Below are 13,390 nucleotides of genomic sequence, written 5' to 3' on the forward strand. Positions count from 1 at the left end.
CTTTCTCTGGTTTAATATCAGAGCAAGTGACAAGAGTGCTTCTGGATGAATTGTGTTTTCCGAGGACTGTATGGCACACTCTCCTGCAGTCTGACAGAGGGACGTGCCAGTTTTACTTGGCAGTTACAATGCACCAGCTTTAGTTTTAGTAGTTTAATTTGTGGCAGTTATATGTTTTGAATACGTTGAAGTATTCACAACGGTCTCATGGAATCTGTTCCATAGATAAAGTTTACACAGTGAAAAAGCAAAAGCAACGGCTATAAGGCGATTAGGAAAAGCTTCTCTTGGCCACAGCTGGTCTTACACGCATTCCTGTAAATTTTAGAGCATTTAGAAGATATGATTAAAGTGATCAGAAGGAAGAGTGCCCTCTTTCAGGGGGTGGGGGAAGGGAGTTCTGTAGTGGGTGTGAGACAATCAGAAGGAAATACGATGTTTAGAACTCAATTTTATGCAAAATCCATTATTCAAGAAGCAAAGTTTATATACATGATAGACATGCAATGAAATAAATGTAAAAATAGAAAGTTTTGTTACTTATGCATTAAGTTGGTTCTAACATTTTGGTTAACTAAGTTTTTATTGATAGAAAACTCAGAAGATTTTCTGCATTGAGGAGAAAGGACTAAACTTTTTCCTTTGGTTTGTTAAAAATCTTTCTGTTTCAGGATGAAATTTTCTGAAGGTCTTTTATTTGGAGTTTTCCCTTGATCTCCTTTATAAAATTTTGTGAAGCTTCATCAGCTCATAGTGGAAAGAGCTGCCTGCCACCAAGGAGTTCTTCTAAACTTTGCCTGCCCTTTCTAAATTTAGGGTTCTTTACTGCAGCAGGTTGAAGATCTGGCTTTGACTGCACCTGGCTCTGCTGGAGAATAGAAATATTCATCTCCACTGAATGCATGCTGCTTAAGTGCTGGAGGCACTTGCAGGAGAGTAACTCTCATTGGAAACTTCATTACAATACTTTCTCTTCCCTACATGAAGTAGTAATTCTCATTCACCAAAGATAGGATTTTGCCTGACACAGCCACAGGAGCTGCTGTTTGACTTTCAAAATTAATCAACTTCTAAGCTGGAGTAGAAATGGCATGTCCTTTAACCTTAAGCACAAAAAGCTCTCAACAGACTGTAGTTTTTATATCCCTGGATGGGAATTTGGGCCCCTGATACTTAAACGTGATTCACATACTGGGTTTCTGGCATGCTTTTGCCCATACCCATCTGCTAGCCTGGCACTGTGCCCATTCAGAAGGTGTGATGCCAGTTTCAATAGGGCATAGGTGCCAATCAAAGATGGGTTTGGAGGGGCAGCATGCAGAACGCAGCAAAAGTCAGTTCTTCTGCCAGAAGATCCTCCTGTTATCATATAATGCCAATGAAGGGCCACATGCTTCATTGCTTGGGATCACATTGCATCTGTAGATGTTTCTGGCCTTCAATGGATGTCTTTCTACAGAATATTTCCCTCAAGTATTACTTGATCGAAGATGTTAAAGAAAAGATAAATCCACCTGGCTAACAAAAGGCTATGCTTTTAAAAGAAACAAGGGAAGTCCTCAACAATTATCTTGAAATAATTGCTGAGTTTTCTATCTTTTCTCCTAAAATATTTTTTCACGGAGAATACAATAGAGTGTTCAGGAATAACTCAGTCCATGTGATGGAGCTATCAGGGACAAACATTCTAAAGAAATACTAATTGCAAAATCAAGTATCTAAGCAGTATAAAAACCGTAAGTGCCTTTAAGTGTAGATGATGAACAAATTTTCATTATCCAAGTAGCTAATTTCTAATGAGCTCTCTCATTTAGAGCTTTAAAGTTTCTTAATTTTCTTCTCATTTATCTGATAGAGATATTTCTGTGTCTTAAAAGAAGAAACACACCTCATACGATTTATTCCTCTTCTTCTTTATCTAAAGAAAAAAAAACCTAAAACACTTCAGAAGCAGAAGTCTATCCATATTTCATAAGGAAGCCAGAAGCTCTCAAAAGCTGAGAATTCTTTTATTGTGTGGCAATAGAGGTGAGCTCATTTCAGGAAGAAGAAATTTCCCCACAGCAATAGGTTTCAAATTAAAAAAAACACCTTGACCACTGTAAACAGTTACAAGATAGTAACAGGTCCAGTGGAAGAGACATAATATATAAATGTACTGAAGAATAGAGTATTTTATAAATCTTCCCTTAAGGCAAAAGAATTTGACAGTAAAGTGTTGAAAATGAAGAAGAACCATAATACAAAATATGCTTAAAAAATGCATATTTAAAAAAATGAAAAAGCCAAGCAAAAGCCAAGTCTTATAAGTCTCCCTTTTAATGGAAGGAACCCAAACTTTCTTAAACACCTAGATTTCTTAACTGATAGATAATTGGGTACTGCTATCTCTTTAAAAACTCAAAATTTAAATATAAACAAAATTAAAATACATCTTGTAGAGACTTTTATTTCTTGTCTGTAAGTCCAACAAACGTATTAAATTTACAAAATTCCAAGTGATCCCTTCCTCGTTTTGAGTTTATATTACCTATTATTTACACCTTCTGGAGACTAATTTATCATACACACTATAGTTTCTAGTACAAATTATTCTCATTTTCACATTTATTCTTCTCTTCACTCCCACAGTATCATTTGCAGAATTGCCTAATAACAATTGCAGTGGCACCGCAATGTTGCATTGTGTCAAATAAGGCTATTTATCTCAAAGCTCTCTCTATAAAACACTACCAAAATAACATTTAATAAGGTAATATGTAACGAAGCAATATGTATTCCAACACACTACTTTGTTGCTAGCACTATCATTGGGCTCTTCTAAACTTCATTCTGCATACCTTAAAATCAATCTATTACAGCTCACTATTTATAAAGAAAATAAAAAATTATTTTATGAAGAAGTAAAAAAATTATATGTATGTGGTTTATATTTACTTGTTTTAAATATAAATGTTTCCTTATCAGTAAAATAAATGATTTAAACTTTTAGTAATTTCTAAAAACCTATCCCCCAACAAAAGATTCCTTCTATGTTTCTAAAGTACAAAATTAGGCTAATCTGACAGCATGATCCAAAAATGTCTGGCAGTCACTTTGATGAAATTTAAACATCTGTCAATGGATAAATGATCTGATTTTCAGGCTTCACCACAGTTTAGTTATAACAATGTGTTATTCTTTATAAAAGCTTTGAGATAATAATATCTTTATAAAAGATATTGCTACTGATGTCCCGTCAATAAAGCATATGCACATTCTTTTAGATGATGTCATGATAGTTGCCTTGTCTCAACTTTCCTGGTGACTAAGGATACTAATCTGTAGGAGTAGATCGAAGAGTGACATCTATAATTATGGAAGAGAACAAAGCAAACTAGCTCGTGTGGGTTAAGTACTCCAATCTCAGTCTCAATTTCTCAGGCAAATAACTGTTGAACATCTATTCTGTGCTTGACACTTCAAAGATGCTAAATGGTCATCACTGTGCCACCTTCAAAAAACTAAAACTTCTACAGATAAATCATATCTTTTACTTATATAATCAGCCTTCAAAAGAATGTGGCTAAGTTTATCCTGTAATTCTGTTATTCTCAATTTTGAATAATTTCTGAAACCAATAGCTTTAATATCTGAGGCAGATTAAATACAGCTTATATGAGAACTTTCCACTACTATAGCAAATTTTAGGGGGAGCTTTTATCAGTCAGTAAAATGTCATAAAGTCTTATGCTGACATTCTCTATGTTCTCAGTTTTACCACATTAGTAGTTAAATCCACCAAAATTCATAGTAGAATAAATAGAAAATCCATCCTTCCAATGGAGTTCTTTGTCATCATCTTAATCCACTATGGCAGCATTTTTTTTTTTTTTTTTTTGAGACAGTCTCACTCTGTCACCTAAGCTAGAATGCAGTGGTGCAATCTTGGCTCACTGCAAACTCCTCCTCCCAGGTTCAAGCAATTCTCATGCCACAGCCTCCTGAGTACTGGGACTACAGGCACACATTACCACAACCAGCTAATTTTTTATATTTTAGTAGAGATGGGGTTTCACCAAGTTGCCCAGGCTGGAGCTCACGCAATCCACCCGCCTGGGTCTTCCAAAGTGCTAGGATTACCGGCATGAGCCACTGTGCCTGGCCCCACTATGGCACCAGTATTAAGAATGGGAGAGTCTATGGAAATAAATAAATAAATTACATTTATTAAATGCTTACCAAGTTCCTTAAAAAAAATCTCATTTAATTCTCCTCACAATTATTATTATCACAATTATGCAGAATAGAAACAAAGAACCCAAAGGATTAAGTAACCAGATGAATAAGTGGCTTCATCAGGTCAGGATTCAGGTCAGATATGCCTAATGCCAAAACCTCTGCTATTATTTATGCAATTCTCCCGTAATTTACTTGGTTCTATGTTATACCCAGCATTATAGTTAAATTCTAACCCTCAGTTTTCTCTCCTTCCTGAAGTTTAAAAAACTTTTTCACTCATTTGATACTAAAATGACAGCAATTTTTCCCATCCCCTAAACCAGTTTCCTTTCTTCGTTTTTCCTCCCCTTCTCTTTTCACATTCAAAGAAAGAACTTTGACTTTGTTCTTGTATTCAGACTTCTCTTTTCACTCTTATAGCTATTTCTATTAATGCTAGAGGCACATTATTTCTCCAAGTCAAGAGTAAATACCAAACTTCTCTGCCCCTTCCCCTTAACTGTAAGCTGCTGATTACCGAAAGGCCCTGGCCACTGATCTCAAAGCTAGAGGACAGTTGTACATGTACAATGAGCTAGACAGAGCGGCTAGTTTCTTCTCAGCCTTAGGCAGTAAATGCTGATCAAGTGTCTGCTGAAAGAGGGTATCTGGAAAGAACTGCAATGAATGTCGTTGGACACAAAAGTGTTCAGGAAAATTTGAATTTTACTGCTTCTTCTCTTCATTTATATAGAGGAAGTGATGAGAACCATGGTAAAATGCAAAAACATGATGTAATTTCATATTGATTTGTTTGTATACCTTTGAAAATAGTAAAAACTAAGTTTAGTGAAGTTAAACTGATTCTATGATTCATTAGCATCACTTTTAATGGGACAGTTACAACATTTGGAACACACATCTTTATTATAAATTCTGAAGTATTGGAGTCTTTTTTCTGAAAATAGCTAAATATTTCTTTAAAGTCCTTCCTCAATGGTGTGCACTTGCTAATCTTCCTAGGTAGGGTCCAGGTTCTAAAGTTCAGATACTAGAGAATGTTCCATTACATACTGAACCCTGAAAATATATTGTAAAACAAATAGTATTATTTTGGTAATAAAAAAAAAATAAGTAGGCTGGGCACAGTGGCTCACGTCTGTAATCCCAGCACTTTGGGAGGCCGAGGTGGGCGGATCACCTGAGGTCAGGAGTTCGAGACCATCCTGGCCAATATGGCAAAACCCCGTTTCTACTAAAAATACAAAAATTAGCCAGGCAGGGTGGCAGGTGCCTGTAGTCCCAGCTACTTGGGAGGTTGAGGCATGAGAATTGCTTGAACCTAGGAGGTGGAGGTTGCAGTGGGCCGAGATTGAGCCACTGCACTCCAGCCTGGGCGACAGCATGAGATTCTGCCTCAAAAAAAAAAATAAATAAATAAAAATATGTGACACTGTACTTAGACTGAAAGAAGCAAATATTTTTCTGCATTTGAATAGGGACAAGTAAGTCACATGCCTATGCAAGTATATTCCTTTATTATAACAGTAACAATAGTGACTATGTGTACACATAGATACATACAGTATACAGACACACACTATTTAATCGTAAACATTCACTTGAATTTAAATACATATAATATTTACATTTCAAGAAAATCGAAGAGATAAGATCAACACATTCAATATTTTTCTCTAGTTCTTTGAAATTACTCAAATAATACAAACATTAGAAAACCAATAGTGATAAGCTATGGAATCCAAGGCTATAGCTCAGCCACATCAGAAATAATTTATTCAACACTGTACCTCAACCTTGAGTCAAGACAGTATACTAGAGATCTTAACTCTTTGCTGTGAAAGAGAATTCACTAAGTTCAAGTTTCAAACAATACTTATCCTCACATAGTCTTTATTTGCACTATTCTATACAGCAGCCACATGTAGTTACTGAGCATATGAGCCACATGTGCTAATTGGGCTCTTGAGACTAGATACACCTTGGATTTTAAAGACTTTCATTTAAAAAAGTAAAATATTTCATTTGTTTATGTTGAGAGCATATTGAAATAATATTTTTGATATACTGGATTAAATATTATTAAAATAATTTCACCTGTTTCTTTCAACGTATTTTAATGTGGCTCCTAGAAAATTTTAAACTACATATGTAACTTGTATTACATTTCTATTGAACAGTGTTGACTATGTCACTCAATCTAGCACTTAATAACCATAGTATTTTTTCAAGCAATTTCAAGAAAGTTCAAACCCTTTAAATGGGTCCTTTACTCGACCCATACAATTTTTTGTGCTGATCTTGTCTTTCCAACTAGATTAGACACTTAAGTATTTAATAAGCAGCTACTTATTGACCAGATTTCATTCATTCATTCAAAACTACAATCTTAATTTTATCAGAAGAGGATCTTTATGTTTCAGGATCCATGAAGCATGTTTTTCTGGAAATATGTGATGAGAACCCAAGATTCCCTCAACGGAGGTATTTTATCAACTCCTTAAACTCCTATAGAAATAGATGTGATCTCAAGTCAGTACATTTAGGAGAATTTATCCTTGAGGGCATATTTTTAAAAATCACTACTATTTTCCTTATTTTATTCATCAATCTTTTCATGGATATCCCCTCCTCATTCCAACTCAATGATCCATTAAAGTTCAGTGTAATTTTTAAATGCTTAAATGCAATGTAAAGGCCTACCCAGTCCATGGTTCCTTACCTGTACCACAGATCACAGAAAATAATTTTGAGTGTTTATTTTTTCAGTTATCCCAAGAATGGCACATCCCTAGGACCACTCTAGATGCACGAGAGAGAAGTTAATTCATTTCACAGAATAGATGCCTTAAGTTTTATCTATGAATTCTCCAGTAGGGCCCAGTTAAGAAATCACTAGACTCTTGTATTGCCTAAATATTAATGATTAAGAGTCACAAACAGAAAGCGTTTTTATCTATACAGTTGTGGTTTCTCATCTGAAAAAAGGATGTTTCTAAGTAAACAAACTCTCAAAAAAAAGAAAGTTAGCATTTTGTCTGGCAGATTGTATAATTATGCTCCAAAAAGACTTCTAAGATTTACTCAGAAAAACATGGACAACAAGGAGTGGGTCAGTGATGTCTTGAACCTAGACACTGTAGTATATTATTACTTAATCAAGTACAATCATGAATTTTAATGAAGTACACATATGAATTCCATATTTCCATTCTTAAAATATCACTAAGTAATCACAGTTACAGTCACAGATATAAGAATAATTGGTAATTTAAGGTTTTACTTTACCTAAATATATCAATCCAAATCCTCCAGAGCCAATCTTCTTGCCCAGCATCCACTGATTGCCTTCCATATCATCCAGAACCTTGCCTTCTGGAAGTGGAATAGGAAGTTTGTATTTTTCATTTCTTTTTGGTGGCATCACTTCTGTTGGCAGAAAGGGTGAGATAAATGGGTAAAAATAAAAACAAACAAACAAAACTCTTAAAATACATTTCCCAAAATGTCTTCAATGGGGAACTTTCCCAGGTTCCCAGAAATTAGGATTCTAAAGTTAATTTAGTTTGGAAAAGCCCACACATTATATTCAAATTAGAAATTCACATACATTACAATACTGAGATCTAAGAGGTAAGGATATTTTAAAAAAACAGAAGCAAACTAATCAAATTTCATCCAAAATTCATTTTGGGGGTCTATAGCACATATTAACAGTGCAGGATACACCTTAAGAAACAAGAAATTAACAATTTCCAATGAAAAAAGAAAATAAATTTCAGGTACATGGAAATATTGCTTTCATTAAGAATGTAAAATATTAAAAGTGAGAAGGTCCTCACTCACTAGAAAAGAACACAGAATTGGATTGGGAAGACACAGACAATGGCAATGGACATCATCACCACCAAGCAAAGCACGTGACACCGAGTAGGTACTCAGCAAACATTTGTTAAATGAGCCAGGGATTTTCATGGATATGTAACTTAGCAGAATACTAGGCCATCAGTTCCCGGGCTGCCAAAATATTCTCAGCATTTGTCTTCTTACCCTCTCTGAGGTTCATCACAGTGAAAATAGTCCTGCCTTAGAGATTACAACTGTGCCACCAACAACAAAAGCATAATCTCCATAGCACAGCCATGCAACTTTAATCAATTAATTATAATTGTACATAGGTTAGCAAATTTCTCAATGGGAAATTCTGAGTTGAAAGAGAAAATTTCTTAGGGGAAAATACATATGGCAGCATACATGCCTGAAAATAATTTAAATGTGAAGGTAACCATGATCCTCCAAGTATTTTAAACTATTAAGAATTTCTGACATGAAAGTTAATTAAAAACATATATACGTAAACGTAAACTTTTCTTAATATAATCTTCCTATCTTCCATAAGAGAAAGTATCTGTTTTTCCTTTAACAGGTTTTTCCTCCTTCACTTAACTGCTTTTTTACTTAGCAGCAGCGTCCCAGGTAGAGTCACTGCGTGTATCTTTAACAATATTCACCTTCCTCCTCCTGATAGGCACACAAGGGAAGCTGGGAATTTGGATGGTGAACTATGCCTAGAGCATTGATTGTATCATAAACCAGGAAAAGTTTTTGTGGAGGTTTCCCTTGACCAGTACATTATATAGGCTGGTGCCTATTACAGATTTACTAGTTTAAAACAAAGTCTCCGAAGTGTAAACTACTGATTAAGGAATAAATTCTAAATAATTATAAAAAGGATAAATACACTTTGGGGCAAGGCAGTGGCTTCAGGGCTTGAGGCGGTAAGGGAGACTCTTGACTACGAAACGCACATCCTGGGGGCGAGTCCCGAGTTCATCTGCCAAGGGAAACGACAGTCTCCTCTCAGGGCCAGTCCCTGTCAGGGGTGTCCCTTCGGGTTCTGGGTACCTTCCCAGGGCCAAGATGAGTCCTCAACACGAGTTTCCAGGCAAACTCGTACCCAGGGGTTAACATGTGCCTGGGTTGACCTCCAACCCCGCCGCGGCCCCTTGACCCTGCGGAAGGTAACGAGAAGCAGCGCGGCCCAGCCGCCTAGTCCGTCCGCCCTTAGCACGCCGGGGACCTACGGCCAGCCCCGCGCTCCAACTTCCCGCCACAAGTTCTCTCTGCACCAGGAAAAAGAGAAACTCCAACCAGTTTTCCGCTAACACGTCGGACCCCGCTTTTGGCAAACGCGAGTATAAAGGGACGCCTTGTTCTCACTCCCAGCGGGGAAAAAGGAACCAAACGCGGAAGCAGCGACTCTGCCCCGGCCCGGGCTGAGGTCCGGGGGCTGGGACGGCCCGGAGTCCCCGGCATCTAACTCCGACGGCAGCCCTTTTCCGGGCGGGGCCGCGGCTCCGGCACTGCAAGCGGAGGTGCCGCCCGCCACCCAAGACCCCAGAGCAAGAGACTGACCAGTCCTCAGGATCCCCCGCCGCCGGGCCGCGCGCACAGCCTCCTGCCTGCTGCTGGGACGAGGCGGAGCCCCCGGGCCTACAGTCCCGCGGGGAGGCGGGCCCAGCACTCGAGCCGGCCCTAACCTCTCTGCAGCTGCGTCGGCCTCGCAGTGCAGCGGCCCGCGGAGCCTCACACAGGCCGCAGCCGGTTCCTTTCAGCGACCTGTCCACGCCCCGGAGACGCCCAGGGGGAGGAGAGGGCGCGGCTACATGGGGAATGGGAGCTGTGTTATTACCTCCACCCTGGCCCGCCAGCGTCTGGACGAAGAGCCGCCGCCAGACCAGTTTGGTACGAAATACATGACATGCATTTGTGTAGGAGGAGTGTTAGATCTCCTGTACCACAACCTGAGTACTACGAGCTTCCAAATGGCTAGTCCTTATCGAGCTCTCGCCGAGCAACTAACTAGTACTAGCGAAGACTTAGGAGGGCCTGTATGTAACTCACCTCGTTTAAATTCTCAAGGGCATATTGGTTCAGGACCTATTTCTGCCATTAATCGTTGGATAATTTAACACCGTAATTAACAAACTTCAGGATTTTTTTGTCTGTGAAATGGAAATAACCCTAGTTATTAGATTATAAGGCTATTGGTTATAAGATTATGACAGATAAGGTGAGGACTTTATTAAGCAGTTCTCTAATACATAAAGACTCATAGGGGCCAGGCACAGTGGCTAACGCCTATACTCCCAGCACTCTGGGAGGCCGAGGTGGGTGGATCATCTGAGGTCAGGAGTTTGAGACCAGCCTGGCCAACATGGTGAAACCCCATCTCTACTAAAAATACAAAAAATTAGCCAGGCGTGGTGGCGGACGCCTGTAATCCCAGCTACTCGGGAGGCTGAGGCAGAAGCACTTGAACCCGGGAAGCGGAGATTGCAGTGAGCAGAGAGCGTGCCACTGCACCCCAGCCTGGACAACAAGAGCGAAACTCCGTCTCGAAGGAAAGAAAAAAAAGACTCATAGTAAGCTTATATTTTAGACTAAACCAAACAAATGCTTAGAAACAGATTATTAATACCTCAGCATTCTACATAGGAACCACCAATAATTGGTTGGGATGCAAATACTGAAAGGAAAATTGGAGCCCTTTAACGACTTTGATAGAATAAGGAATTGGGACTTCCTACATCTTTCAGACTGTCACCAAAATGAAAGATGGCATGAGTAGACGTTTCTAAAAACAAACAAAAAAGTATTTTTAAAGAAACTTAGCCCAGGAATAATTGTGCCCTTAGTCATTCACTGGTCCAACAGTGTCCTTATTTTCGTAAGATATTTATGTAACAGATGCAATTGGTTACTGATCCTAATATCCATATTGGGTACTCTTTCCTCTTTTCCAAATTTATTCAGCTTTCCACCACTTCCCCGGCTCCCTTTTGAGAAGACACAACTCCAGTAGCAGCCACAGCAGATTACTTGTAGGTGGTTCCTCTCCCTACAGGCATGTATCCAGTGTTAGTAAATCCTGTTGGCTCGACCTTCAAAATATATCCAGCATCTATCACTTAGCACCCTTACCTGCATTCTGGCCCAAACCATATTTTTTCTCTAGGTAATTGTATTACCCTCCTAAATGTTTTATACCCTCTTATACCTTTAGTCTGTTCACAACAAGCAGCCACATGATCCTTAAAGCTTAAATAATTACTGAGCTTAAAACAATTCAGTGTTATTCCAATTTATTCACAATTAGCCAGTCTTCGCTATGACTTTAAACAGCATTTCTCAACCTGGGCACTATTGAGAGTCAGCCTGGATAATTCTTTGTTGGGGATATAGGAGGAGGAGGAGGATTGAGAGGTAGGCTGTCCTGTGCATTGCAGGATATTTAGCAGTATCCCTGGTCTCCTCAGCGCTCCCTCCCACACAAGTTATAACAACCAAAATGTCCCCCAACATGACCAAATTTTGCCGAAATTGCCACTTGTTGAAAACAACAGTGATGATCTACCTATTATACACTCCCACTCCCCAATCTCCTATTACTCTCTTCAACCACAGTGGCCTGTTGTTCTCAAGAACTTTTCACATTTCCTGCCACCTGGACCACTCTCCAACCTGGTATCTGTTCTCAAGAACTTTTCACATTTCCTGCCACCTGGACCACTCTCCAACCTGGTATCTGTATGGCCTACTCCATCACTTCCTTCAGGTCTTTATTTAAAAGTCAGTTCAGTGAGACCTTTCCTAAACATCTTATCTGAAATTTCAGCCCACCCACAATATTTCATAGCCTCTTTCCCTGTATTTTCCCCAGTACCTACTGCTATACAGCAATATATTATACAGTTTATTATTTATTTTGACAAAAGACAATCTTTTTCAGTAAATTGTATGTTTCACGAGGTCAGGCAACATTTTTGCCTGTTTTCATCACTACTGTATCCCCAACCCCTAGAAAGAATATGGACAACCATTTTCTTCTTCAATGAATAAGTGAATCATGCTGGCCCCATTCCAATTCCCATGATTGGTTTAGACAGTACAAAATAAGCATGTGCTGAGTCTAGGTAACAAGAGGTGAAAAGAAATTTCCTGGACACATTCTTGAAAGAGATAGTCTCTGATGTGATGGTTAAAATGGCTGCAGTCATCGTGTGACCACGAAGGTGGAAAAAGTACTAATCTAAAGCCCCAGGAATGGCAGAATATTCAACAAATGTTAGAACAGCTAGACATCCATATATACAAAAAAAAGAAGAAAGAAAGAAACGTCAACCCTTAATTCACACCCCATGTAAAAATTTACTTGAAACTGATCATACAGCTAAATCTAAATACAAGATCTAAATCTAAAACTTTTTAGAGAAAACTTAGCAGAAACTCTATATAATATTTAAATGTGTGTACTTATAAAGTATAAAAAATTTAAAAGCTGGAAACCTAAAAGAAGAAATTTAACTTCATCAAAATGAAAAAGTTTTGCTTTTCAAAAAATACTAATAAGTTACCAAGGATTTGGAACAACTTGGAATTCTCTTTTATTGCTGTTGATGGTACAGCCACTCTGGAAAACAGTTTGGCAGGTTCTTAAAGTGTCAAACATATAATTAACATACAACCCAGCATTCGCATATTTACCCAAGATAAATCTAAACTTGTATCCACACAAAGACTTGTAGGGGAATCTTTAGAGTAGCTTCATATGTAATAGCCAAAAACTGGAAATAAATTTCCATCAACTGGTGAATGAATAAGCGAATTATAATATATCTACTATACAATGAACTATCACTCAGCAATAAAAAGGAGCAAAGAACCAATACAGTCAATAAGCTGGATGAATATCAAAAACACGATGCTATGTAAAAGAAGACACAAAGGAGTATATACAATATAATAATTTATTCGAAATCAAAGAGCTGGGATTGACTGCAAGGAGCTGAAACGTTGCAAATGTTAAATTTCTTTACTGTGGTAATAGATACATTATTATACATTTGTCAAAATTCCTCTAGTTGTACACTTAAAATTGAATTATATATAAATTATGCCTTAATAAAATCGATTTAAAAGAATGGCAAAAGAGAAAGATGGGAAGATCCTGAGTCTTTGAGGCCATTATTGAACTACTAATTCAACTAATCCTGAACCACCGTATTTTCATATTCATCCATGAAGTGTTAAGTGTTCTTATGATTTAAACCACTTAGCTTTGGTTTTTATATTTCTTGCAGCCAAAATCTTCCTAACAGTAAAATAA

At 38.0% G+C, this 13,390-nt stretch overlaps 1 protein-coding gene across 8 annotated transcripts in view; it reads right to left on the reverse strand.

The window, feature by feature from the left end:
* Nucleotides 1–12,970, reverse strand: part of VRK2 (VRK serine/threonine kinase 2) — a 116,475-nt gene extending 103,505 nt beyond the window's left edge. For 5 of the 8 annotated variants that reach the window (XM_055243355.2, XM_055243356.2, XM_055243351.2 and 2 more), the window contains exons 1-2: nt 9,637–12,970; nt 7,510–7,650 (exon numbers count right to left, since the gene is read on the reverse strand). In XM_055243355.2, coding sequence (XP_055099330.1) covers nt 7,510–7,645 — 136 coding nt within the window. In that variant the 5' untranslated portion in view covers nt 7,646–7,650; nt 9,637–12,970. The other 3 variants (XM_063616857.1, XM_055243353.2, XM_063616858.1) reach the window with 3 other exon arrangements.
* Nucleotides 12,971–13,390: the final 420 nt, after the last annotated feature.

The sequence above is a fragment of the Symphalangus syndactylus genome, chromosome 14 (assembly GCF_028878055.3).
Source record: "Symphalangus syndactylus isolate Jambi chromosome 14, NHGRI_mSymSyn1-v2.1_pri, whole genome shotgun sequence".
In the NCBI taxonomy this organism is placed as follows: Eukaryota; Metazoa; Chordata; class Mammalia; order Primates; family Hylobatidae; genus Symphalangus; species Symphalangus syndactylus.